We start from the raw sequence: 25759 nt of genomic DNA, 5'->3' as shown, positions 1-25759 counted from the left end.
CCAGGTACCATCATAGCCTATTAGGACACTTTAATAAAAAGGTCTTTGCCCTTATGAAGCCTACATTCTAGAGAAACGAAACAAAATAAACAAGCTCATTTCAGAGAATGATAAATGTTAAAAGCAAAGTGGGATGATGGAAATCACGGAAGTCCTGCAGAAAGAACATAACATCAAAGGCATTATTGAAAGATAGTATGGGACAAGATCAGAGGCAAGCAGGTAGAGTATAAGGAAACAACTAGGCCTGGAATCAAAAGACCTGGGAGTTTCCGTCCCTCCTCAATTATCTTAATAGTTAGGTAATATTCAATCTCAATTAGAATAATAATCCCTAATTCACAAGAATATTTAAGGATTAAATAAAATATTTAATTTAATTTTTTAAAGAGAGAGAGAGAGAGAGAAAATTTTAATATTTATTTGTTAGTTTTCAGTGGACACAACATCTTTGTTTGTATGTGGTGCTAAGAATCGAACCCGGGCCGCACACATGCCAGGCGAGCGCGCTACTGCTTGAGCCACATCCCCAGCCCCTAAAATATTTAATTTTAAAAGAGAGAAGCCAAGTGCTTGGCATTCTGGTCCTCTGTCCTTATGTTAGTTCAATCTGTTTGGAGAAGGACATCGAAATAATACAATACTCAAAAGATAGAGTACATAAATTATTATGTTGGACAAAGATGCCAAAAGAAATTAAATAATGTAAATTCTATCCCTTTGTGCTTAGGATGTGTCTCAGTGGTACAGTGCTTGCCATGTAGAATTCGGGTAATGGGTTCTATTCCCAGTGCCACAAAAAAAAAAAAAAAGAAAGAAAGAAGAAACAAACAATCCATTCCTTTGATCAGGGAATTCTGTAGGAAGTACACAATTAACAAAAATACTACCTAACCTGATATAGAGGGGCATACCTGTAATCCCAACAACACCAGAGGCTGAGGCAGGAGGATCACAAATTTGAGGCCAGCCTCAGCAACTTAGCCAGGGCTGTCTCAAAATAAAAAATAAAAAGAGTCTGGGAGGTAGGTAGCTCAATGGTAGAGCAGTGCTGGGTTCAATCTCTAATATTAAAAAAAAATGTAAGCTACTCCTTTTAACTATTACCTCAAGATTCTATTAATGGTTATAACTGCTTCAAACAATGATGTGGCAAAGGATTGAATAGTCTACTAATAATAAAATCAAATGCAAACACAAAAACAGATTTATAATAAATCTAAAAATAATCTCTTAGCTTTTCCTCATATGTCATGAACTTTATTGGTCTTCACTATTTTTAATCCTCTATATATCTAAGTTATATTTCTCTGGTCCACAGGAAGAAATAAATTTATTCACCAGATTGTAAAAGAGGGGCTTCTGGGCATATTTACCTCTTACCTCCTTCAATTGCAGCTTATTTGAAATTTAAGAACTAGGACTCCTATAGTTTGAGTAGGGCATTAGATTGTCAGATCACTAAGATGTTTCCTCTGAAAAATTCCCATCCCTAAGGAATTTTAAACCCTACTACACCTTTAAGATTGAAAATATTTTGCCCTTTTCATCTCTGCTTTCCAATTTAACATGCCTAGAATGAATGACTTGTTAAATGGACCTACTATAACTTGCTCTTTGCCAACCTCTTAAACCAGAGAATTTTCTCCTTAATATTTCTAAATTTTTTTTTTAGAGAGAGTGAGAGAGGGAGAGATTTTTAATATTTATTTTTTTAGTTTTCGGTGGACACAACATCTTTGTTTGAATGTGGTGCTGAGGATCGAACCCAGGCCACACGCATGCCAGGAGAGCGCGCTACCGCTTGAGCCACATCCCCAGCCCAATATTTCTAAATTGTTATTGTCAGAGTTATACTGACTCTTGTTTTAGTCAGTTCTATTATTAATAACTTGACATGGGACATCAGGAACAAACTTGACCATCATGTAAGGATAAATTAAACTCCAAAAAAATAAGCTGATCAAAAAATGAAAAGGAAAGGATAATTTAATGTATAGGATATAAGCCAGTGTTCCATCTACTGACTGTCTTTTATGTTGAAGCAAGAATACTGCTCGTAAAGGTTGGGATGAAGCTCAGTGGTTGAGCAAGTATTTAGTGTGTACAATGCCTGGATTCAAATCCCAACACTAAAAAAACAGAAAGAAAACAAAAAGTAGCTTATCTCTTAACATGCCCAACACTCAACAGAGTCTCAGATTAGCAACCATGGAGGTGTGCATATAGTTTAGAAACACATATAATATTTTCTCTTTTTATAAATTGTAGGTGTCCCTCAGGAAATTATATGCATTAACCTGTTTCTGTATTCCATGGATACCTTGCAGAGAAACAGAAATACTAGAATGGAGAATCTGTCTCAAAAATGATAAATATATAATACTATAGGGATAAAAAACAAAACTAACAATTTGGGTTTAAATTTTCATTCATTCATTTTGTGGTGCTGGGAATTAAACCTAGGGCCTTGCACATTCTAAATATATGCTAAAGCCCCAAACTTTCATTTATCCATTCATGAAGACACACTAAGTATCGGGCACTTCTGCCTATTGGTTTACTTGGTAGCAGTGACCATTTAATTTGTTGCTTTGAGTTACTAAAGATAGTCTACATTTTTTTTCTCCTATATTTGATATTGGTCTTGAAATGAGTCTGAATGCTTGAGGAATAAAGCTGTTTGGCTGTATAAACAAACTTTCATTTATCCATTATGCATACACAATCAGTATTCAATGTTTCCTTCCCTTTGTGTATATTAATTCTATGATCATCTCAAATAACATAAAGGCTGTTTGGTGCCCATTTCTGTTTCTCACCTATGAGTTTTGCCAACATGAATTTGTATCATATTAATTATTTGTGAGAATTATTCAATAGTATTTCCTGGGAGAGAATGGTAGGCTTTAGTTCCAATTGCTAAGTATTTAATTCACTATTACTTTTCTATTTCAAGTTGAATAAAAAGACAAATATTAGAATGGTTTCACATTAAGAAGTTTTCTTAGCACCTATAAACAATACTTAAAATATGTCAAAAATTAAATGTAGCAGAACCAAAGTCTAACAGGTAAAATAGGACATTTGATCCCCAACATAACAAGCTACCCATAAGGTTGTTAGGACCACCTGTGAAGAATTCCTTGCGAGTCTGGCTACCACTACAAGTACAACAAAATTCCCAGGAAACCACCTTGAGTCCATGGCTTTATTACCTCAATTCTCAGCTCCAAACTTGGGGTTCTTTCCTGTATTCTATCTCTAACCAACACATCCACTCCTAGAGAGAGCCAGGCAAAGCCTCCTGGAAAGTGGTAGTAAGGAGTTTCAAAAATTAGAACCTTAGTATCTCTGGAACTACCAAAATTAAACACTTAAAGCAGTCAGGAAATTAAGAGTTTAAGCATTTCCCTCTTCACCAATTAAAATGTTTAGAACAGGAAAACTCTCATGCTTGCATTGGTGAGTCAGTCACAGCAGAACCAAGAAGTTATAAACCTATATTATTTTTAAGCATAAGTCTGTACACCCTAGCCTTCAGAACACCATGACTGATTGTCTAAAATAGGTAGCTGCAATATACAAAGTGCCTTTTTATACTATTGTATCTCTGCTACCTCCCCACTTCCATATACCATTGGCTAGTATTTAACTCTGAACTACTGGATATCAATGATATTCTTCCTATTAAATTCTAACTCTGACTACAAGTATAACAGGCAAGCATCCAAGAGTAATAAAAGTATTCCTATAATAGTATCTAATTTTCATAACATTATTACATTCTCTCATAAATCAAATTAGAAAGTAGGCATGCTTTTTTTCTCTCTCCATTTTTGCAGACAAGGAAGAAGAATCACTATATAAGAGTCTTGTCCCTTTATCACCAGTGACAGAGAATCACTGGCTTTGACCAGTGTCTTCTTCATTCCGAGTTTCATAGGTCATTCACTACTCTATGCTTCCCACCATCTAATTCTCTAAAATCCACATGACTTAATCAAATTTTCCATATTGCAGCCAACAACACGTAGTCTTTTGATACTTGCTGATCAAATACCAAAAAAATCGCCTAAGTGATGACAACTAGTTCCAATACTCGTGCAACCCTTGAAAGTAAACAAAACAGGCTAACCAAAGAAAGTCATGTAAGTAAAACACTGTGTCCCTATCAGAGGACATCTAACATTATTACATTTCTGAAGCATACTTGTATATAACTAACTGTAAGGTCACAAGGTTGTGAACAGTTTACATAAAGCTAACCACTTTCAACATGTAGTTCGGAAGTAAACAGTTTATATTATTATATTAATGTTTTCAGTAGCATAGAAAACCTAATATTTCCTAACCAACTCTCTTTTAAAAAAATTTTTTTTGATTCCAAAATCAGATAAAGACACTTCAAAGAAAGAAAACTTTAGACCAATATCCCTAATGAATTTAGATGCAAAAATCCTCAATAAAATTTTGGTAAATTGGATACAAAAACATCAAAAAGATCGTGCATCATGACGAAGTGGGATTCATCCCTGAGATGCAAGGCTGGTTCAATATACGGAAATCAATAAACGTAATTCACATCTATAGACTTAAAGATAAGAACCATATGATCATCTTGATAGATGCTGAAAAAGCATTTGACAAAATACAGCATCCCTTTATGTTCAAAATTCTAGAAAAATTAGGGATAACAGGAAATTACCTCAACATGGTAAAAGCTATTTATGCTAAGCCTCAGGCCAGCATCATTCTAAATGGAGAAAAATTGAAGGCATTCCCTTTAAAATCTGGAACAAGACAGGGATGCCCTCTCTCACCACTTCTATTCAACATAGTTCTTGAAACACTAGCCAGAGCAATTAGACAGACGAAAGAAATTAAAGTCATAAATATAGGAAAAGAAAAACTTAAATTATCACTATTTGCCGATAACATGATCCTATACCTACCAGACCCAAAAATTCAACTAAGAAACTTCTAGAACTAGTAAATGAATTCAGCAAAGTGGCAGGATATAAAACCAATACCAATAAATCAAAATCATTCCTGTATATAAGTGACAAATTCTCTGAAATGGAAATGAGAACAACTACTCCATTCACAATATCCTCAAAAAAAAATAAAACCTGGGAATCAACTTAACAAAAGAGTTGAAAGAGCTATACAATGAAAACTATAGAACCCTGAAGAAAGAAATAGAGGAAGACCTTAGAAGATGGAAGGATTTACCTTGCTCATGGATTGGTACAATTAATATTATTAAGATGGCCATATTACCAAAAGCACTTTACAGATTCAATGCAATTCCCATCAAAATCCCAATGACATTCCTTGCAGAAATAGAAAAAAGCAATCATGAAATTCATTTGGAAAAACAAGAGACCCAGAAGAGCTAAAGTAATTCTAAGCAGGAAGAGTGAAATTGGTGGTATCGCAATTCCAGATTTTAAACTATACTATAGAGCAATAGTAACAAAAACAGCATGGTACTGGCACCAAAACAGGCTGGTAGACCAATGGTACAAAATAGAGGACACATAGACAAATCCACAAAATTACAACTACCTTATATTAAACAAAGGTGCTAAAACCATGCAATGGAGAAAGATAGCATCTTCAACAAATGGTGCTGGGAGAACTGGAAATCTATATGCAACAAAATGAAATTGAATCCCTTTCTCTTACCATGCACAAAAGTCAACCCAAAATGGATCAAGGAGGTAGGAATCAGACCAGAGACTCTGCATCTAATAGAAGATAAAGTTGGCCCTAATCTTCATCATGAGGGGGTAGGCCCCAAATTTCTTAATAAGACACCTATAGCACAAGAGTTAAAACCAAAAATCAACAAATGGGATGAATTCAAACTAAAAAGTTTTTCTCAGCAAGAGAAATAATACATGAGGTAAATAGGGAGCCTACATCCTGGTAACAAATTTTTACCCCTCAAACATCAGATAGAGCTCTAATCTCTAGAGTATACAAAAAGTTAAACAACAAAAAAGCAAATAACCCAATCAACAAATGGGCCAAGGACTTGAACAGAAACTTCTCAGAAGAGGATATACAATCAATCAACAAATACATGAAAAAATGCTCACCATCTCTAGCAATCAGAGAAATGCAAATTAAAACTACTCTAAGATACCATCTCACTCCAATAAGAATGGCAGCCATTATGAAGTCAAAAAACAATAAGTGCTGGCGAGGATGTGGGGGGGCAGCGGGGAAGGCACACTCATACATTGCTGGTAGGACTGCAAATTGTTGCAGCCAATTTGGAAAGCAGTATGGAGATTCCTTGGAAAACTGGGAATGGAACCACCATTTGACCCAGCTATTCCCCTTCTCAGACTATACCAAAAAGACCTAAAAAGAGCATACTACAGGGACATAGCCACATCAATGTTTATAGCAGCACAATTCACAATAGCTAGAATGTGGAACCAACCTAGATGCCCTTCAATAGATGAATGGATTAAAAAAAATGTGGCATTTATACACAATGAAATATTACTCAGCACTAAAAGATAACAAGATCATGGCATTTGCAGGCAAATGGATGGCATTAGAGCAGATTATGCTAAGTGAAGCTAGCCAATCCCTAAAAAACAAATGCCAAATGTCTTCTCTGATATAAGGGGGACAATCAAAATGGGATAGGGAGGAAGAGCATGAGAAGAAGACTACCACTAAATAGGGAAGGGAGGTGGGAGGGAAAAAGAGGGAGAAGGGAAGTTGCACAGAAGATGAAAGGAGAACCTCATTGTTATACAGAATACATATATGATGTTGTGATGAGAAAAAGAAAAAAAAGTGTGCCACATTATATTGGATAGAGAGAAAGGATGAGAGAGGAGGAGAGGAGTAGGGGGGATAGGAAGGGCAGCAGAATAGAATCAACAATATGACTGATGTATGTACATTCCATGTATGTATTATATGTCAAAATACATTCTGCTGTCATGTATGACTAAAAAAATAAAAATAAATCGTATGGTAAAAATTTTTTTTTTTACTTGTAAATGGACATATACTTTTTTTTTTAAAAGTGGTGCTGAGGATTGAACTCAGTGCCTCAAACATGCTAGCAAGCACTCTACCATTGAGCTATAACCACAGCCCCACCAACCCCATTTAAAAAAAAATTCTTTGTAGTTGGACAGAATGCCTTTATTTTGTTTATTTTTATGTGGTACTGAGGATCGAACCCAGTGCCTCATGCATGCTAGGCAAGTACTCTGCCACTAAGCTACAGCCCCAGCCCCTCAACCAACCCTCTTTTAAGTAAAATATAGATAATGTGGCTCTGCTGGCACTCATATCAACAATGTCATAATAAGTTCTGAAACAGTTTATGAGGTTTGTTGGACCTTAAGTGGTTTTGCATTAGAGCAGTAGTTCAGAAACCAATTAGAGAAAAGTCTTCAGTTTTAAAACTAGGTCATACTACCCTTATTCAAAGGCAAGCAAAAACTAGACAATTTATATTACTTCCAGGATATATAGTCTTTAAAAAAGGAGAATAGTCAAGTGAAGTGGTACATGCCTATAATCCCAGCTACTCAGGAGGCAGAAGTGGAGGATTGCAAGTTCATGGCCAGCCTTGGCAACTTGTACATCACCAGGAGGAATCAGCCTGATATATCTATCACTAAATTCCTTTGAGTAGAGTCCAAAGAGAACCTGATTAAAAAGTAAAAAATTTTACCTGACAACACTGGTACTACAGGGAAGTTAAGGGCACAGAATAACAAAGTTAGAGTTCCAAGTCATTCTACCTCTTGGGACCTCAGTTTCCTTATTTATAAAAATGAGGTAGTTTTTAGATATAAGTAATCACTAAGGAAGTAGTTATTTCAACCTGGGGAAACCAATCAACTTCATTAGAATAAGAAAGTAAAACATGATATAAACCACTTATGTAAAACTCAAATCTACTGTGTTGGTAGAAAATAGCAAAAAGAAAATGAAGAAGCACTGGAGTAAGGCATGGACTTAAAAAAATATACTAAGATACTTCAGATTAGATCACTGTTTAAAATCATTTTTTAGCTCAAAAGAGTATGTTAAATAAGAAATAAAACTAAATCAGGCATGGTAACACACACCTGTAATCCCAGGAACTCAGGAGGCTGAGGCAAGAGGGCCACAAGTTCGAGGACAGCATCAGCAACTTAGCAAGACCCTGTCTCAAAAAAATAAAAGAGCTGGAGATGTAGCTCAGTGGTAAAGCACCCTTGGGTTCTGTCCCCAAACCAGATAAATAAATATTTTTAAAATGTTATATATATATGTGTGTGTGTGTGTGTGTATGTATAAAAAGTTGATATACTATGAAATAAACTCTTCAATTTAAAGAAAAAAATTATATTTGCCAAAATAATGAATTTTCAAAAAGTCATCAGGCGTGGTAGTGCATAACTATAATCCCAGAGGCTCAGAAGGGCTGAGGCAGGAGAATTGCAAGTTCAAAGCCAGCCTCAGCAATTTAGTGAGGCCCTAGGCAACTTAGCAAGACTCCATCTCAAAATTAAAAAATAACAAGGACTGGTGATGTGGCTCAGGTCATGTGCCTATGGGTTCAATACCTAGTACCAAAAAAAAAAAAAAAAAAGTCATCAGAAATATTTAAGATATTTCTCACTATTTTAGAAAAATCATTTGGAGTCTATATGCTGAAATTGAACCTAGGGCCTTTTGCATGCTAAACTCTATCACTAAGCTACACCCCAGTCCTAGAAAAATGATTCAAATAAATGCACAAACACATAACATTCTGCATGTAAGATACTAGATTTTATTTTTTTAACATACTTGATTATAGTTATTGACACAAACCAACTCTGATAAAATTCTAATCCAAAGCACAACTATTTATCTGCTTCTTTTTATTTTACTATTTTGTATTTTTGTATGGTGCTGAAGATTGAACCCAAGGTCTTACATATGCTAGGCAAGCACTCTACCACTGAACTATACCCCATTCCATTTTTTTTAAGAGATAAGTTCTTAATATACTCCCAGGCTGGCTCAGAAATCCTGGGCTCAGACCACCTTCTTGCCTTAGCCTTCCTGATAGCTGGGATATCAGCATGTGCCACCAAGCCCAGATCCTCTGGTTCTAATATTGCTTCAAAACCTTAAAGTTCCATTTTAAGTAAGAAACCAAAATGTGACATACAGTGCATGTAATTCTTCCTGAGACCAATTAAATACTGCTCAATTTTCACTCAAATCATTCTTACAAATCTTTTGACCATTTTTGCCTAGTCAATAGTACCCATCAGAGATGAAGAGACAAGAGAGAAACTCAATCCAGTGCATTTGGCTCTTACTAGCATCACTGGTAAATGGTTTGCTGAGAAACAATTGGAAATCCCCATACTACTAGTCAAGATCAGGTTTGGTGATATTTTGTGGATTTAATTTCTTCCCAATCCCCTTTTCAGGAGATAATACAAAAATGATTATATTCAATAGCCAGCCACACGATACCAGCTACTAGGAAGGCTGAGACAGGGAGACTATTTGAGTCCTCGTGTTCAAGACCAGTTTGGGCAACATAACAAGATTCCATCTTAAACAACAACAAAAAAAAAAAAAAAAAGGAAAAGAAACTGTATTCAGATTATCCTCTGAGACTGAACTTGGGTAGAGAGCATGAGAATAAAAAGAGTAATTGTTAAAATCAGTTGGCTCTGCCTACCAAATACAGCTTCCCCTGCCCTACTCCCCCCCAAAAGAAAACATAAATTCTAGAAAGCAGATTCCTCCTTTCCTCTGTTTACAAAACTAATCCTATCTTGCAGTGTCTCTTCATTTTATTAAAATCGTCCAACTTCAGAATGATGGGAAGAAATATACCTTAATATTAAAAATCCCCACTCTCGAAAGATCCCTGTGAAAATTTGGTAAGATCCTCCTCCATTAGAAACTCTCCTTTACACAACATAGAGGTTTCATGGACTTCCTTGAAATTCCAAGAAAAATCCTTGCTTTAGCCTAGAGAGGGGTGTAATCAATAATTCTATCTCCTCCTTCATGAAAGGGACCCACCCTAAACATCTGAAATGTAAAGAGCAACAAAATGAAGAGTACATAACACCTCATTTCTGTCAAATTGTCAGTTCTGTCATCTTTCAGCATGGGTCAAAGGATTTCCATTTCATTTCTCTGACCACTGAAATTGGGCCCAATCTGATCCTAGCTCCATTTCTCTTTCTTTTAAAACTGAGCCTAAAAGCCTACAAACAAATCAATTCATAAGTGAAGGGTAAGTGTCTGAGAGCATATGCCCCCGGTGAATACACACCTTCCCCCTCAGTACCCCTTTCTGACCCAAGATGTCCAGGATACTGCCAACTGCTGTGGCTGTGAACTGGATCAGAAGCAAGAACAGAAATAAGGACACTCTCCATTGAACCTTTTTGTCTGGAGCACTTCCTAGATTTTTTCATTAGCATTTAATATCAAGATACAAGACTCATTTTTCATTAAAATTGCAAGACTTTCACTTTGCTGTTTCAAATAGTGTAATTGATCTGCATTGTCTTCTTAAATAACCCAACTGGTGAAGGACACTGCAGCTTTAAATATTTCAGTGCTAGCTAGCAAATAGACTCCATTGCAATATGGCTCTGAAGGTCGTGTCCTATTGTCTCCTTTGCAAAGGAAAAAAATTCTAAATCCTTCTAGGTAACATGCGAATATTTGTCCATATTCGCATATTCTTCCACCTCAGTCTGGATATAGTTCTTGGTGTTTATTGGAATCTCACACTCATAATTTTCCCAGCAGGGGAAATATGCCGATTGTTATTAATGATTCCCACACCACAGTGAGACATAAACACATGTGTTCACATTAGTTTAATTGAGCATATGCAACTATCTGAAATAGCACCACTAAAGAGTTGTTAACCTCTTTAAGAGTAAGGCCAGAGTGGTTTGGGTGTGGATGGCTTTCAGGCAGCACCCTGAGCCTAGATTGCATAACCTGAAATGTGTAGCCACTTAAAATGATAGGAATCTCAGCCTACTCATCCTGGGACTATGCCGGCACCTTGCCATACACTTGCAGCTTTGTCAAAGGAGGTCAAATGAGAAGCATAATCACAGTGAAAGAGAAAATAAACTATAAGAAAAAGGTTCTTTTCTATTCCAACAGGCACATACACAATTCCCGGAGCAGACACAATGTTCCCTCCACCTCATCTCCCCCAATCCCCGCTCCTGGGGAGCAGAACAGCTCCAGTTAATAGGAGGCTTTGGCGGGAGCTGGACATTGCTGCCCTTTTTAAGTAAAAACGGGTGGGGCGACTAAAAGGCAGAGAAGGAGGAAGAAGAAAGGTAGTGGTAAAACGGGTGCAGGTGCACCCGAGCATTACCTGAAATGGTAACAGATTGTTACCATTATCGGTCCGGAAAGCGTTATCCTCCATCCAAGACTTGGAGGTGAGCGGAGCCGCACGAGGGAACTTGGGAGGCGCGATCACATTGCTGGAGAAGGGTTTTTTGAGCGGCGAGATGGGGTTTAGTGGGGAGGGTACCCCTACGCCCACGCCCACGCCTACGCCAACCGCTCGGCGAGGGTCCCGGCCTGCCTGCAGGCCACCCCACGGGTTGGACGGTGCGCTCCAGGCGGCGTTCACGCTTTGGTGCGTGTTCCAGCTGGATGAGGCCGACGAGGCCGCTGCTGCTGCAGCGGCGGCCGCAGCGGCAGAAGACGAAGACGGCTTGCTGGTCATGATGGGCTGGTGGCCGTAAGCCGCGGCAGCGCTTCTCTGCGCGTAGGGCGCCTGGCTAGGGCTGGCGGGCGACCGGCGCTGCTGCGGGGGCTGCGCCTGGGGTGGCTGCGCCGGCTGCGCTGGCTGCGGTGCTGGCGGCGGCGGCTGCTGGTGGTGCTGGGTCTGCGCCAGGCCGATCTGCGGGGAGAAAGTGCCTCCGAAGACTGGGTTGACATGGTGCGGGAAGTTCTGGAAGAGCATGGTCCCGTTGACTGGGGTGATCCCCTGGAAGAAGCTGTCCTCCACCGCGTTCGTGGTGCCGGTGGACCAGGTGCTGCCGAACGACGGCGACAGCGACGCGCCCGGCGCGGTGGGCTCCTGCGGCGGCGGCGGCGGCTGCTGTGGGGGCTGATGGAAACTCAAGCCCGGCAGGAGCGGCGATTCCATCTGCATCTTGTCCGGGCCGTTGGGGGCCGGCGGGGCCGCGGCGGGGCTAAGGGCCGGCACTGCGCTACTGTCCTCCGGTTTGGGGGTCTCTGAGGAGAGGGGCGTGGACGGGGCTTCGGCTACGCTGGGCTCGGGCTGGGGCTGCTGCTGCTGCTGCCGCTGCTGCTGGGGCTGGGGCTGGGTTTTGCTTTTGTCCATCAGTAAATCATCCTGCATGGTTTGCGCAGCTGAAACGGGAAAAAAAAAGAGAGATGCGTTATTGTCAAAGTGATCCTTAATGCCCCTCGCTAAAGCGGGCGGTGTTTTACTTGAGAAAATCCAGTGCCACCGCTATTAGCCAATTGCAAGCAAATCCATAATCTCCCATTTAACAGGTCGGGCTGGGGAGAGGGAACACAAGCAAAGTCTCTAAAAATACTGTGAGAGCGTCTTCACCCTTTCTGATGTCTTGGTTCCTTTTCTGTATTAGTGAGAGATGTGCTTATAAGACAGAAAGACAGCAATTTCGCCACGTCTCTTTTCCCTTTACCGGAACTCAGAGCGTTCACCCTGCAATGAGAAACTGATTCTGGTTCCTGTTTTTTCCCAAGCACCACCCTCCCCCAGTTATTTGCATACGTCAATAAATACTGCTGCGTCCTTCAGCAAGGTTAAAAAGACACCACACACGACCCTTTCTTCTCCCTTCCTCAGCTCCAGCACTTTAAAGAAAACGGCCGTCTTAAACCTCTTGATTAACAAAGTGCTTTCTTGCCTCGATAATTGTTTCATTTAGCTACAGCGAACCAGCACGAGGGAGGAAATCCTTGGCATTTGTTAGAAGGACTCAGCTGCACAATCATTCTCTGGCCTCGCAGTAGCGGCAGCTACTCCATTTTGTTGGGAGACATTTTATAAAAATAATATATATACACACATATATATTATATCACCGCTTTTAAAAAGGTGAAACCTACTGAAACGTTTGGAAGTGCTTTCTTCTTGTTACTCTAAGGATTATGGTTTTTCTGCTTAATCTCCAATTTTCTTGTTTCCAATTCTGCCGCACAAGAGGATTTCCTGGCTTCTCAGTGCTTCAGGTCTCAACAGGAGCCTGAGAATTTCTCTGCAGAGTGGAGAAATGCTTCTAGTTGGATTTGAGGTCAGAGAGAGAGGGAGAGAGCATGGGGAGGCGGGGGAGGGGGGGGAGGTGGAGAGGGAGGGCGACTGTGAGATGGACTGGGGGCGGGGCTTTAAAAATCCGTCTGAGATTTAAGTAGACAGTCAAGATAATTCTGGGTTGCTAGATTTCATTTTTGAATCCTCCTGCTGCCTCCTTGGTCACAAGATTGGCAAATTTAGAATCTATTCTCTTATCTCTAGTATTAGCAGTGGAAGACTATGGTTTGATGACCCTGAATTACCATATTCTAGCAAAAGTGTTAAAAATAGAGGAGTACAAAGTCCCAAATTCTCATACATTGTAATTATAGTGCATTGCCACCGCTGCTTCATTTAGCCATATAAGGAGTGTATGGTATTTTCCATTTCGGATAGAATTATATTCACCTCTGTCATACAGCCTGTTTTCTTATTCAAGGATGAAAATAGTAATTGCTCAAAACCAAGAGATTTCCATACATGTAGTTACCATTGAGTTAGCTTGTTCCTTGAATGTTAATTACTTTAAATATACAAATATTACAGGGATGAGACTGTGCAAACAAATATTTTGAAATGTTAAAGGAGCATATGACCAAACATATCATTATTTTTAGATGATGATTCAGTACAATTGCAACAAAGTTATTAATATATTTAATATAGTTACTTAATTAACATGTACTGGAGAACATCTTTCTTAGGACATTTGTAAAAGGGCATTTTGATACACATAGAAGCTGCCTTTGGATATCCTAATGACTAATAACTACTATAAAATGGAGATATTACTACTCAACTATTAAGTAAAAGATGTCCAACTGAGAAATTACATTAAAAGTAGCTCCACTATTTTATTAAAGACATCAAAAATGCTTAATTGGTATTTCATGTCAAAGTTTCATACACAAAAAAAGTGGGCAAAAGCAAATGCTTCACAGCCACCTGATTCTTCTTTCTACTTCTAAATCCCTGCTTCTCCCCTTCCCCTAAAAAGAATCCCAATCAATATACCATACATCACATTTTGCCAGATAATACCAATAAAACCTACTTAAAATTGCTTTTATGTTCCTCGCTTCTCTTGGTCTAAAATAATGGTTTTGATCAGTATTGTAAAATACAACACAAAGAGGCAATTGAACCTTAGATTCAGACAGCACAAAGTTCTATCACTGCCAAAGAAGATGGTCATAGAAGGAGACATTTTCATACTTGGTTTAAACAATGCTGCAGTAAATCATTATAATTCTGGTTTTTGAGCTGCTTCCAGTGAGCTAGAACTGCCTTTATAATAGCCATATCATACACATTGATTATAGTTTCAGTATCATCCAGGTTTTCTGGATCCAATGCTTTTTGTTAATACCTTCAGTTTAAACTACATGCTATCAATGAAAAAATTAATGCTGTATTATAGCAAAAAAAGGCAAAGAAATAAACTGGAATAAAAATATTTCATAATGGCTGTAATTAATATTAATATATTCATTGAATTTTTGAAATGTTATACCAGGAATACATTTCTCAACACTCCTTAAAGATAAAAATTTCACTTTCTGCATAAATTCACTCTGTCAAGGTCAAGACCCACCTTTAATAAATAAGACCCTTTAAACAAAAGGTAGATTAAGATGAAATTTACAAAGTTAACATGCAATGTCTCTCAATAACTGCCTGTATAGTTTGTTTGATTTGGAGTTTATTTTGCTTATTTACAGCAAAGTCTGAGAAATAGATACCTCCTTCCCCTCCCCCACCACACACACAATAGATCGGCTTTTACATGCATTAACCCAATTTCAAGAAACAAATTTGTAGTAGCAGTTACCTTTGAGTGTCCAGTTTTTAAGGATCGATAAAATTTTAAAGTATACGGTATTTATTTTCTTCTTTCAGGTTGATTATGTGACCGCTCTGGCAAAAGCACTTTGACAACTGTAAGAAGAGAGGGCATGCGCACACAGGGAACTGTGGGGGCTGAAGTCCTTCACAAGGTACTCTGCCTGACTTCAGCACGTTCAGCAAGGAAAGGAGGAAGCCTCTAAAATACAGATTGCAAGGGAGAGAGGTTGTTCCCGGATTACATATATCCTCCTAGCCAATCTAAATCATGAGTTGTTGAAATGAAGAGGAAGAAAAATAAACTGGTTTATCAACTTGATTTAGGAAGCCAGGTTAAAAGAGAAACTGGATTGTAGGATTCAAAATAAATATACCCGGCAGAGCTACCTTAAATGGTATTAGAATATTAATGACTGGGTAGCCAGCAATAGGCACCCTACCAGAGTAAAAGAGATTGGGGTGAGGAGGAATAAACAAGGGTGTGGGGGATGGGGAATGGTGAATACTTAAAATCTAATCATATTTAAAGGAAACATTTTTAATATGGAATGAAAAGCATCTTAATACAAAATGTGATATTAACCTCAGAGGTCAGGTAAAAATAGGTTTTAATAACAAATTTTTGACAGCCACCAAAATTTCTTTTGAATTTTCAAGGCAGGCACCACTTATTTTAAGATTTTACATAATGTGCTCTAAATCAACTCAACTCCTTATTTTTACTTGTCAAAATGAAAGCTTACCTTGCATTATTCATACAATGATTAATCAAATAAAATTCAACCCTTTCATACTAAAATAATATTTGTTGAAATATTAATAACTTGGCATGATTAGTATTTCACTTCATAGGATAGTGACTTCTTTATTCAGTACAAAAAGTAGGTAGTTTCTGATAAAAATTTTTGGTATTTTTTTGTATTTTAACTTCATGATTCTAAGGCTGAAATCTCACAATATATTAACATCAATTGTTATAATCTATAGCTTATAAGAGCAATAGTTCAACAGCTGATTTGCTCACATAGGCAGAAGATAATATTTCTTGTGGAATCTGGTTTAGTGCCATTCACCCAGGGGGTTCAGAGTAAATGTCAGCTGATGACTATGCTGATTGAACATGGAGCTGAAAATGTTAAACATCATTTTAACTGTCTTAATTTTTTATTTTCCTTCTTCACCAATTAGAACTCAAGTATTACCACAGACCATTAATTTGCCCCATTTAGTAGTCTTTGCCTCTAATATTTTTCTTTCCTGTTTGTTTTGTTTTGGTACTGGGAACTGAACCCAGGGGTGCTTTACCACTGAGCTACAGCCTAAGACCTTTTTTAAAAAAAAAAAAAATTCCAGTTTTTTTGCTTCCCAGCTATGTGACCTTCAGAAAAACACCTAATCACCTCTTCAGTGATACATGCCTTGGTTTCTTCATCTGTAAAATGGGGCAAAATATTACTTTCAAGCATTGTTTGAAGAAATTAAATGAGATAAAGGCCTTGGCACATAACTGTTTCATTCTTGCCCTAACCCCTGCCACTGGTCCCAGCAGCTTCCTGTACCTGGGTCACCTTGGCACCTGTATTCAGGGTCTTGGTGTGTTGATCCCCCCAATTATTTATTTATTTATTTATTTATTTATTTATTTATTTATTTATTTATTATTTTGAGACAGGGTTTCACTAAGGCACTTAGGGATTTGTTAAATTGCTGAGGGTGTCCTCAAACTTGTGATTCTACCTTCTCAGCCTCCTTAGCTGCTAGGATTACAGGCCAGTATACTGTTCCACTCTATCACTGTGGGGGACGGGAGGGGGGGAACCTAACAAATCAAAGAAGAATCATTCTGAATGAATGTGCCAAAAGCTCTCTGTAAAATAACTAAACACTTACTTATTACTGCTGTGACCATAATTTATAAGCTTATATTTCCTTTTTTTTTTTCCTCTTCCTCTGTCTTCCTAAAGAAGTGTCACCTGTAAATGTATGTGGCACATGCCTGTAATCCCAGAGACTGGGAAGGCTGAGATAGGAGGCTCACAATGCCAATGTCAGCAACTTAATGAGACCTTCAACAATTCTGAGAACCCTGTCCAAATAAAAGGGCTGAGATGTAGCTCAGTGGTAAAATGCCCCTGGGTTCAATCCCCTCCACCACCATGAGGAAGAAGGAAGAAGGAAGGGAGGGAGGGAGGGAGAAAGGAAGGAAGGAAGGGAGGGAGGAAAGAAGGGAGGGAGGGAAGGAGGGAGGGAAGGAGGGGGGAAGGGGGGAAGGAAGGAAGGAAAGACATTCCCTCCTCACTTGTAACGGGGAACAGAAGTGACACCTAGAATCCCAGTGATCCCACAGGCTGAGGGAGGATGATCACAGGCCTCAGCAATTTAGGAATTTAGCAAGACCCTGTCTCAAAATTTTAAAAATAAATTAAAAGAGCTGGTGTAGTTCAGTGGTAGTACAATGCCCTGGGTTCAATTCCCAGCGGGGAGAGGGGGATCCTCACTTTTTTTTTAATATATATTTTTCAATTGTAGTTGGACACAATATCTTTATTTTACTTATTTATTTATTTATTTTTATGTGATGCTGAGGATTGAAACCAGGGCCCTGCATGTGCTAGGGGAGTGCTCTATCGCTGAGATACAACCCCAGCCCCCTTTCCCATCCTCACTTTTGACAAGGTATTGGACTCACCTTGCATTCCAGAGTCTTGGAGAATCAACTCAAGGTTAATCTTATTTCTGAAGACTCTGCTAGCCTATCAAATTTCTAGTACATTTACAAGTTCTCAACACAAAGAAAAAAAAGTATCCTCATAAAATCCTAACTTTAAGAAACATGTTTTTAAAATTATTTGAAATTAATATGTCAATACTGTATCACTAAAGCAGAAATTTATAAGTTATTCAGATGTGCTTGAAATGGTTTACTTGAACCTCTATTAATCCACCTGAATCCAAGTGCTGGTCTACTAATAATGCATGCAATGGAGAAAGATAAGCTTTGGTCCTAACCCTTGATAAATGATAAATAATTAGCACTGCCCATACTTAATGAAGTTTTTATTGTATATGAAAATGAACTAATCTCTGTTCTTCCTTTCCTAAAATAAGCACCCTAATTTAAAATTAAAAGAAAGAAGATAATTCCAACATATATACCAAAGTATTAATATAAACCAAGAAAACAAATTAGGGAGGGACCTTCAAAAAGACAAAAGCCCTTCTCTACTGAAATCCTGATTTTTATCTACCCAAGAAGGAGGAACTTTCTAAAAAAGAAATTTTGTGTGTGTGTGTGTGTGGTACCAGGGACTGAACCCAAGGGTGTTCTACCACTGAGCTATGTGCCAAGCCATTTTTGTTTTGAGACAGGGTCTCGATGAATTGTCAATGCTAGCCTTAACTTGCAATCCTTGTGCCTCAACCTCCCAAGTTGTTAGGATTACAGGAATGTGTTTCCATGCCTGCTCACTTTCTGAAATTGTTTTCAGGTCACATAATTTAATTATAAAACCCTTTTGAGCAGTGATTAAAGTCTGCAAGGCACAGTGGCACATGCCTGTAATCACAGCAGCTCAGGAGGCTGAGACAGGAGGATCCCAAGTTCAAAGCCAGCCTCAGCAAAAGCAAGATGCTAAACAACTCAGTGAGACCCTAAGTCTAAATAAAATACAAAATAGGCTGGGATGTGGCTCAGTGGTTGAGTGCCTGTGAGTTCAATCCCCAGTACAAAAAAAAAAAAAAAAGTTTGTAAAATAATTTGCAGAGTTAACTCACCAAGATATATATGGGCCAAACACATCTTTCTGGGCTTCCTTCCTTCTTCTTCCTTCCCTACTTATACCCTTAGCACAGAGCTTATAAGTCTAGGTAGTTGGTGATTGCTCTATATATGCTTTTTGTTTTGTTGTGTTTTGTCTTGAGGCAAGAGCTCATTATGTTGCCCAAGCTGATCTATAACTCCTGAACTCTAGCAATCCTCCCAAATCACTTTGAATACAGGTGTGTGCTATCATAAATGCTTGCTGATATGCATAAAAGGATAAATAGATATAGTTTTTTATTATCTAAAACAACCAAAGTTTGAGTATTAAATCATACTTCACTTAGAAGAACATTCTTCTATCAATTGTAAGAATGAATATGAAAGGGAGTGACATAAAAGAGAAAAACATTTTGGCCTTTATGATATTCAGTAGTATGCAGATCATCTTATTATCACAATGAAATAACATTAATTAAACTAAATGAATGGGGAACTTTGTTCCAATCCAAGACTTATAATCTAATAAAAACACACACCACACACCCCTTCAGAAACTGCTTCTCCAAGGTGGCACTCTGAGCTAAGTCCAATGGATGTTTTGTCTTTCTTGACCTTGTAGCAACATTGATATAACTGACCACACTCTCTGAATACACTCCTTTTCCTTTGCCTCCTTCATGTTGTCCTTTCTTGGTTTTCTTACATTTGGGATTGCACAGGGGCTCACCTCTGTCTTCTTTGCTAACTGACTTTATTTTATTTAGCTTTATCATTATCATCATCATCAGTATCATGGTACTGAGCATTGAATCCATGGCCTTTTACCCCTGAGCTACATTCTCTAAGTTGTTTGCTATTGATGTTTTGAGACAGATTTGGTAAGGCTGGCCCAGAACTTGTGATTCTCCTGCCTCAACCTCCCCAGTAACTGGGATTACAGGCATACGTCACCACATCTTGCTATTTTTTTAAACCTATTTATTTTGCAGTGCTAGGGATTGAACCCAGGAACACTCTACCACCAAGCCACATCCCCAGATTTTTTTTTTTAAAGACAAGGTCTTGCTAAATTACTCAGGCTGGCCTCCTTGTTATCCCCTCCTGCCCCAGCTTCCCAAGTAACTATGATCACAGGCATGGGCCACTGCACCAAGATTTGCTGACTTTTAATACTGAGTTTCTTGGGAGTCCATTCTTGGCCCTCTTTTCTCATCTCACCCTATGTGAGTAATTTTTCCAACTGTAAGAAAGGATCAAGCCTTTTGGGGTGTCTGGGGTGGGAGAGACTGGTTATAGAACTTAGAAGGGCTCTACTACTAAGTTATATCCTCAGCCCTCTTTATTTTTTATTTTTATTGTTTTGGTACTGGGGATCTAACCAGGGCCACTTTACCACTGAGCTACATCTCCAGCCCTTTTTACTTGTTATTTTGAGCTGGTCTCACTAAATTACTGAGACTGGCCTTGAACTTGGAATCCTCCTGCTTCAGCCTCCTGTGTTATTGGAATTACAGGTGTATGCCACCACACCTGGCCTCTTTTTATTTTTTGAGATGAGGTCTCACTTGCAATACTCCTGCATCAACCTCTCCAGTCACTATTATAGGTGTGTACACCATGTATAGCTTCTTTTGATGGCTATGTTCCCAATACCTATCTTTGTTTCTAGCACATAATAAAAACATATTTAGTTTGCAAAGAAGACAGAGGTGAGCCCCGGTGCAATCCCAAATATAAGAAAACCAAGAAAATTTATATAAATTTATATAATTCAAATAAATAAATATTTGAATTAAATTTCTATTTATATGTAAATGGCCAAGAATGCCAAGAAAGCCAGATGTAGTGGCATACGCCTGTAATCCTAGCAGCTCAGGAGGCTGAAGCAAGAGGATTACAAGTTCAAGGCCAGCCTCGACAATTTAGGGAGGCCCTAAGCATCTTACAGAGATCCTATCTCAAAATAAAAAATAAAAGGGGCTGGGGATGTGGCTCAGTAGTTAAGTAACCCCAGGTTCAATCACTCCTAGTGTCCCGCCCCCCAAAAAAGGGGAAAAAAAAGAAAGCCAAGGAATTTGGGTGGCAAACAAACAACAAATCTCTAGCATACTTACATCACCAGAGATCAAGAACTATTATAAAGCTATAGTAATTAGACTGTACGGTTAGTCATATAAGGATAAGCACACAGACAAATGAAACAAAATTAAAAGTCCATAAACAGCTCTACATATGAATAGTCACTAAAACTATGAAAGCAGTAACACTGCAGTAATGAAAGGACAGTCTTTTCAATAAAGGATATAAGGATATTAGATCAACTGAGAATCCATATGGAAAAAAGAGAACTTTACCATTATAATACAATACACAAAAATCAATTCTAGATGGATTATAAGTCTAAATGGAAAAGGTAAATAATATAGCCTTTAAAATATAACACAGGAATTTATCTTTATGACATTACGACAAGCAACAGTTTTTCTTCCTTTTAAGTTTTGGTTATTTTGTTTTATTTACTTATTTATGGTGGGGATTGAATTTAGGGCCTCACACAAGCCAAATACACATTCTGAACTAACCTCCAGCTCCAACAATTTCTTAAACAGATCACAAAAGCAATAACCATAAATGAAAACATTAATAAACTGGACTAATTGCAAATATCTACCAAAAGATATAATTAAAGTGAATCAATGCTGCATGAGATGGTATGTGCCTGTAACCCCTGAGATTTGGGAGGCTAAGGCAGGAGGATCGGAAGTTTGAGGCCATCTTCAGCAATTTAGCAAGGTCTTAAGCAACTTAGCAAGACCATGTATCAAAAGAAAAGAAATAAAAATTTAAAGGACGGAATGTAGCTCTGTGGCTCTGATGATGCCCTTGGAATCAATGCCCAATACCAAAATAGAAAAAAAGGTGTAGAATAAAAAATAAGGGAAATGGGAGAAAAATATATGAAATATGTCTCCATATTTTTTCAATCAGACTTGTAACCAAAATATAAAGAATTCCTACAAAGTAATAAATAAAGAGCAGACACTCCTGAGGCTGGGGATGTAGCTGAGAAGTAAAGCACTTGACTAGCCTATGAGAGGCTCTGGGCTCATTCCCTAGTACCACAAAACAAAAAAAAACAAACAAAAAGAGAAGACATCCCTGCCAGTATGGTAGCATACACCTGTAATCCCAGCAACTCAGGAGCCTGAGGCAGGAGGATTGCAAATTCAAGGTCAGCCTAGGCAATTTAGTGAGATTCTGACTTGCAATAAAAAGTAAAGAGGGTTGGGGATATAACTTAGTGGTAGAGCATCTCTGATTTCAATCCCCATACTACCAACACACACACACACACACACACACACACACACACACACACACAAATAGACATCCCAAAGAAAAATGAATGAGAGGCTTCAACAAAAAATACTTAAATGACAAAAATGCATATGAAAAATGTGTTCTGACTTATCATCAAAGAAAGGCAAAATAAAATCAAAATGTTTTTTTCAGGGAAAGGTGATTGGCAGGGGAGATAAAAAGAGAAAATAAAATGGGACTTATGGGACTCTAGTGATACACTTTCTTAAATTATGTGCTCTTATACAGATATGTTCACTTCAAAAATTCAAAAAACCAGACAGTCTACTACTGCCCCTTCTATGAAGCTTCCCCTAAGTTGTCCTAATTCTACATACTCTCGCTAGGCAATTCATGGACCCCACTATTTGTCTCCAAGTCAAATCTTTCTGCTAAACTGCAAACCACTATTGAACTAACAACTTCTCTGTCTGGGCATCCTACAATAATTCTCCCACAAATGTGCTTATTCCATTATTTTTGGCTGACTTATCCTATTTAATGGAATCACCATCAAACTAATCACTCAGGTTAGGAATCTGGACATGATTCTGTACTTCCCATTGTGCACCAAAAGACAAATCTAACTGATCACTAACTTGTTAATATTGCGTTCCCTCCTCATTACTCACAGTCAGTATAATACTGCCCCTGAACTATGGACGTAATTTAATATCTCTCATCTAGTACCCTTCTAAACACTTGTGCCTTCCAGTTTTGCCATGTTAAGCTCTTCCTAAAATCTTTAATGACTTGATTCTCTTTCTCAAAAAATACAATATAAACTTAATTCTTCTACTCCTACTACTCGTCCCGGCCATAACAAATTCCTACAGTTCTCTGGAAGAACCATGCTATTCTACCATCATGCCTCTGAACATGAAATACCTCTTTATCTCTTTTTTTAAGATAGCTTTTTTTAAATTGTCAGTGGACACAATACCTTTATTTTATTTATTTTATTGTGGTGCTAAGGATATAACCCAGTGCCTCACACATGCTAGGAAAGCACTCTACCTCTGAGCTACAACCTCTACCCAATACTCTTCTATCTCTTGAAAACTACTACTATTCACTCATTGGAACCCAGTACAAACATCTGTTCTTCCAAGTTTCCCTGACCATATAAGCAGAATTACCCATTCTCTCCTTCATAGACCTCTACAATACACACATATCTCTAATATTCTTCATATTCAAGTATAATTATATGTTTACATGTCTGCCTTTCCTAAAATAGCTCTGGGGTTGAGACAGTTACCATTATAAACTAGGCACTGGGTCTGAAACAGAGATGCTGAATAACAATTTATTGACCGGTGGGATATAGCTCAGTGATAGAGTGCTTGCCTAGCATGCATGAGGCCTGGGTTCAATCTCCAACACTGCAAAAAAGGGGAAAAAAAATTGCCCAGCATGGTGACAAGGCCTATAATCCCAGTGAGGCTAGCCTCAGCAACTTAGTGAGACCCTGTCTGAAAATAAAGGCTGAGGATGTCTCTCAGTAGTACAGCATCCCTGGGTTTTACCCCCAGTACTAAAAAAATGACAAAAAAAAAAAAAAGAACCTGAGTTTATATGTTTCACATATTTTTGTTCATCTTTCTTTTTAAATTTTTATTTTATTCTTTCATTTTTAGAGGTACTGAGCTTAAACCCAGGGCCTCACCATATGCTAGTCAAGTGCTCTATCACTGAGCTGCACCCCTAGCCCTTGGCTGTATTCATTTTGAATCTCAAAAATGATAAGTATATTATATATTTTTATGTAAAGGACTTTGTTGTTTTGTACTGGGAATTGAACCCAGGGACGCTTAACCATTGAGCCACATCCTTAGCCCCTTTTATTTTTTATTTTGAGATAGGGTCTTCTAAGTTGCCTGGCTAAATTGCTGAGGCTGGCTTGTGATCTTCCTGACTCAGCCTCCCAAAGTGCTGGGATTACAGACTTGCATCACCATGCCTGGCTTATATAAAGATTTTGTGTGTCAAAAATTGTGATGAGGCTGAGGGTATAAGTCAGTAATAATTATTGCCTAACATACACAAAGCCCAGGTTTGATCCCCAGAATCACCCCCTCTCAACATACACACACATACAATTCACCAACATCTAAATTTGTACTCTTAAGTAAAAGAGTGCCCATGCTATTTTTTTTTTTAATTATCTTGGTTCCCATCATGAAACTTCAATGATAACAATTGGCAAATTTCTTTCTTCTAAGGAACATAAATATGTTTCTGAATTTCTGATGGTAGCACCATCACAGACTGAGCATAGGATTTTTCTGTTGTAAATCTGCATATGTTACTCATATTTAACATAAGTTTTTTAGTTGTAAATACTACTTGAGAAATCTATTTTGTGAGATCGTGTTTTGGGTGTTTTTTGTTTGTTTGTTTGTTTGTTTTGGTACTAGGAATTAAATCCAGGGGCACTTAACCACAGGGCCAGATCCCCAGCTCTTATTTATTTATTTATGAAAAAGGGCCTTGCTAAGTTTTGAGGGTCTGGCTAAATTGCTAAGGTTGGCCTTGAATTTACAATCCTCCTACCTCAATCTCCACCATCACTGGTATTATAGGTATACCCAGCTAAATATTTCATTTTAAATGCTGTTCAAAAGCTGTCCTCACAGGGGTTGGGGTTGTGGCTCAGCGGTAGAGCCCATGCCTAGCATGTGCGAGGCCCTGGGTTCTATCCTCAGTACCACATTAAAGTAAATAAATAAAATAAAGGTATTATGTCCAACTACAACCAAAAAATAAATATTAAAAAAAAAAAAGCTATCCTCACAAAACTGGAATCAGGTGCTGGCAGCCTTAGAGCTATCAACTTTCACAATTTTAGCTTCTATTCCAAAAGTTTTAGCTGTAACTTTGTGCATTTTCTCATGAGCTCTCCAACTGTCTGATGGACATTCACATGTACAAGTTTCATCATATCATTCACATTGCTTATGGGACAAAATTCAAACACTTAACTCTAGTATTTAGAGCACCTTCAGTAAATCTTAACAACCTGTGTTCCCAGATAGCATTATCTCCACTTCTTCAAGAAAACTGGTCTACTCATAGCCTGAACCTTGGGATGTTACAGACCCCAGATGAAGTGCATCCTAAATGCTATTTATCCTAATCTCTTTCTTCAGAGCCCAGCATCTATTTATACTTCATATTTATTACTTTGTATTTATTACTTTGTATTTACCTTTTCTTGTATAATTATGTCAATCCCCAAATATAACTGTATCCTCCTTAAGGGCAAGCATTATAATTTACTTATTTTCTTATTTAGGGTCAGGTAGAGTATATTGCCTAGGACTTAGTAATGATAGCAGCTAAGATTTATGGCATATATGATGTGTACTAGATATAATCCTCAGTACTTTCCACATAGTAATTCACTTAATCAATGCAATAAACCTATGGGGCAAATACTATTCTTGTCCTGAATAGAAGACGACAAT

General features: G+C 38.0%; 1 protein-coding gene across 7 annotated transcripts in view; it reads right to left on the bottom strand.

Moving 5' to 3' along the window:
* Positions 1-25759, bottom strand: part of Cpeb3 (cytoplasmic polyadenylation element binding protein 3) — a 181125-nt gene that overhangs the window by 134116 nt on the left and 21250 nt on the right. For 4 of the 7 annotated variants that reach the window (XM_078038104.1, XM_078038129.1, XM_078038134.1 and 1 more), the window contains exons 1-2: positions 12617-12770; positions 11396-12408 (exon numbers count right to left, since the gene is read on the bottom strand). In XM_078038104.1, the coding sequence (XP_077894230.1) occupies positions 11396-12397 (1002 nt within the window). In that variant the 5' untranslated portion in view covers positions 12398-12408; positions 12617-12770. Of the gene's footprint in view, positions 1-11395; positions 12409-12616; positions 12771-13137; positions 13318-15152; positions 15344-25759 lie in introns of those variants that run through there. The other 3 variants (XM_078038113.1, XM_078038122.1, XM_078038110.1) reach the window with 3 other exon arrangements.

This window comes from Ictidomys tridecemlineatus, chromosome 1 (genome assembly GCF_052094955.1).
Source record: "Ictidomys tridecemlineatus isolate mIctTri1 chromosome 1, mIctTri1.hap1, whole genome shotgun sequence".
Classification (NCBI taxonomy): domain Eukaryota; kingdom Metazoa; phylum Chordata; class Mammalia; order Rodentia; family Sciuridae; genus Ictidomys; species Ictidomys tridecemlineatus.
This window is presented reverse-complemented; position numbering and strand designations above follow the sequence as displayed.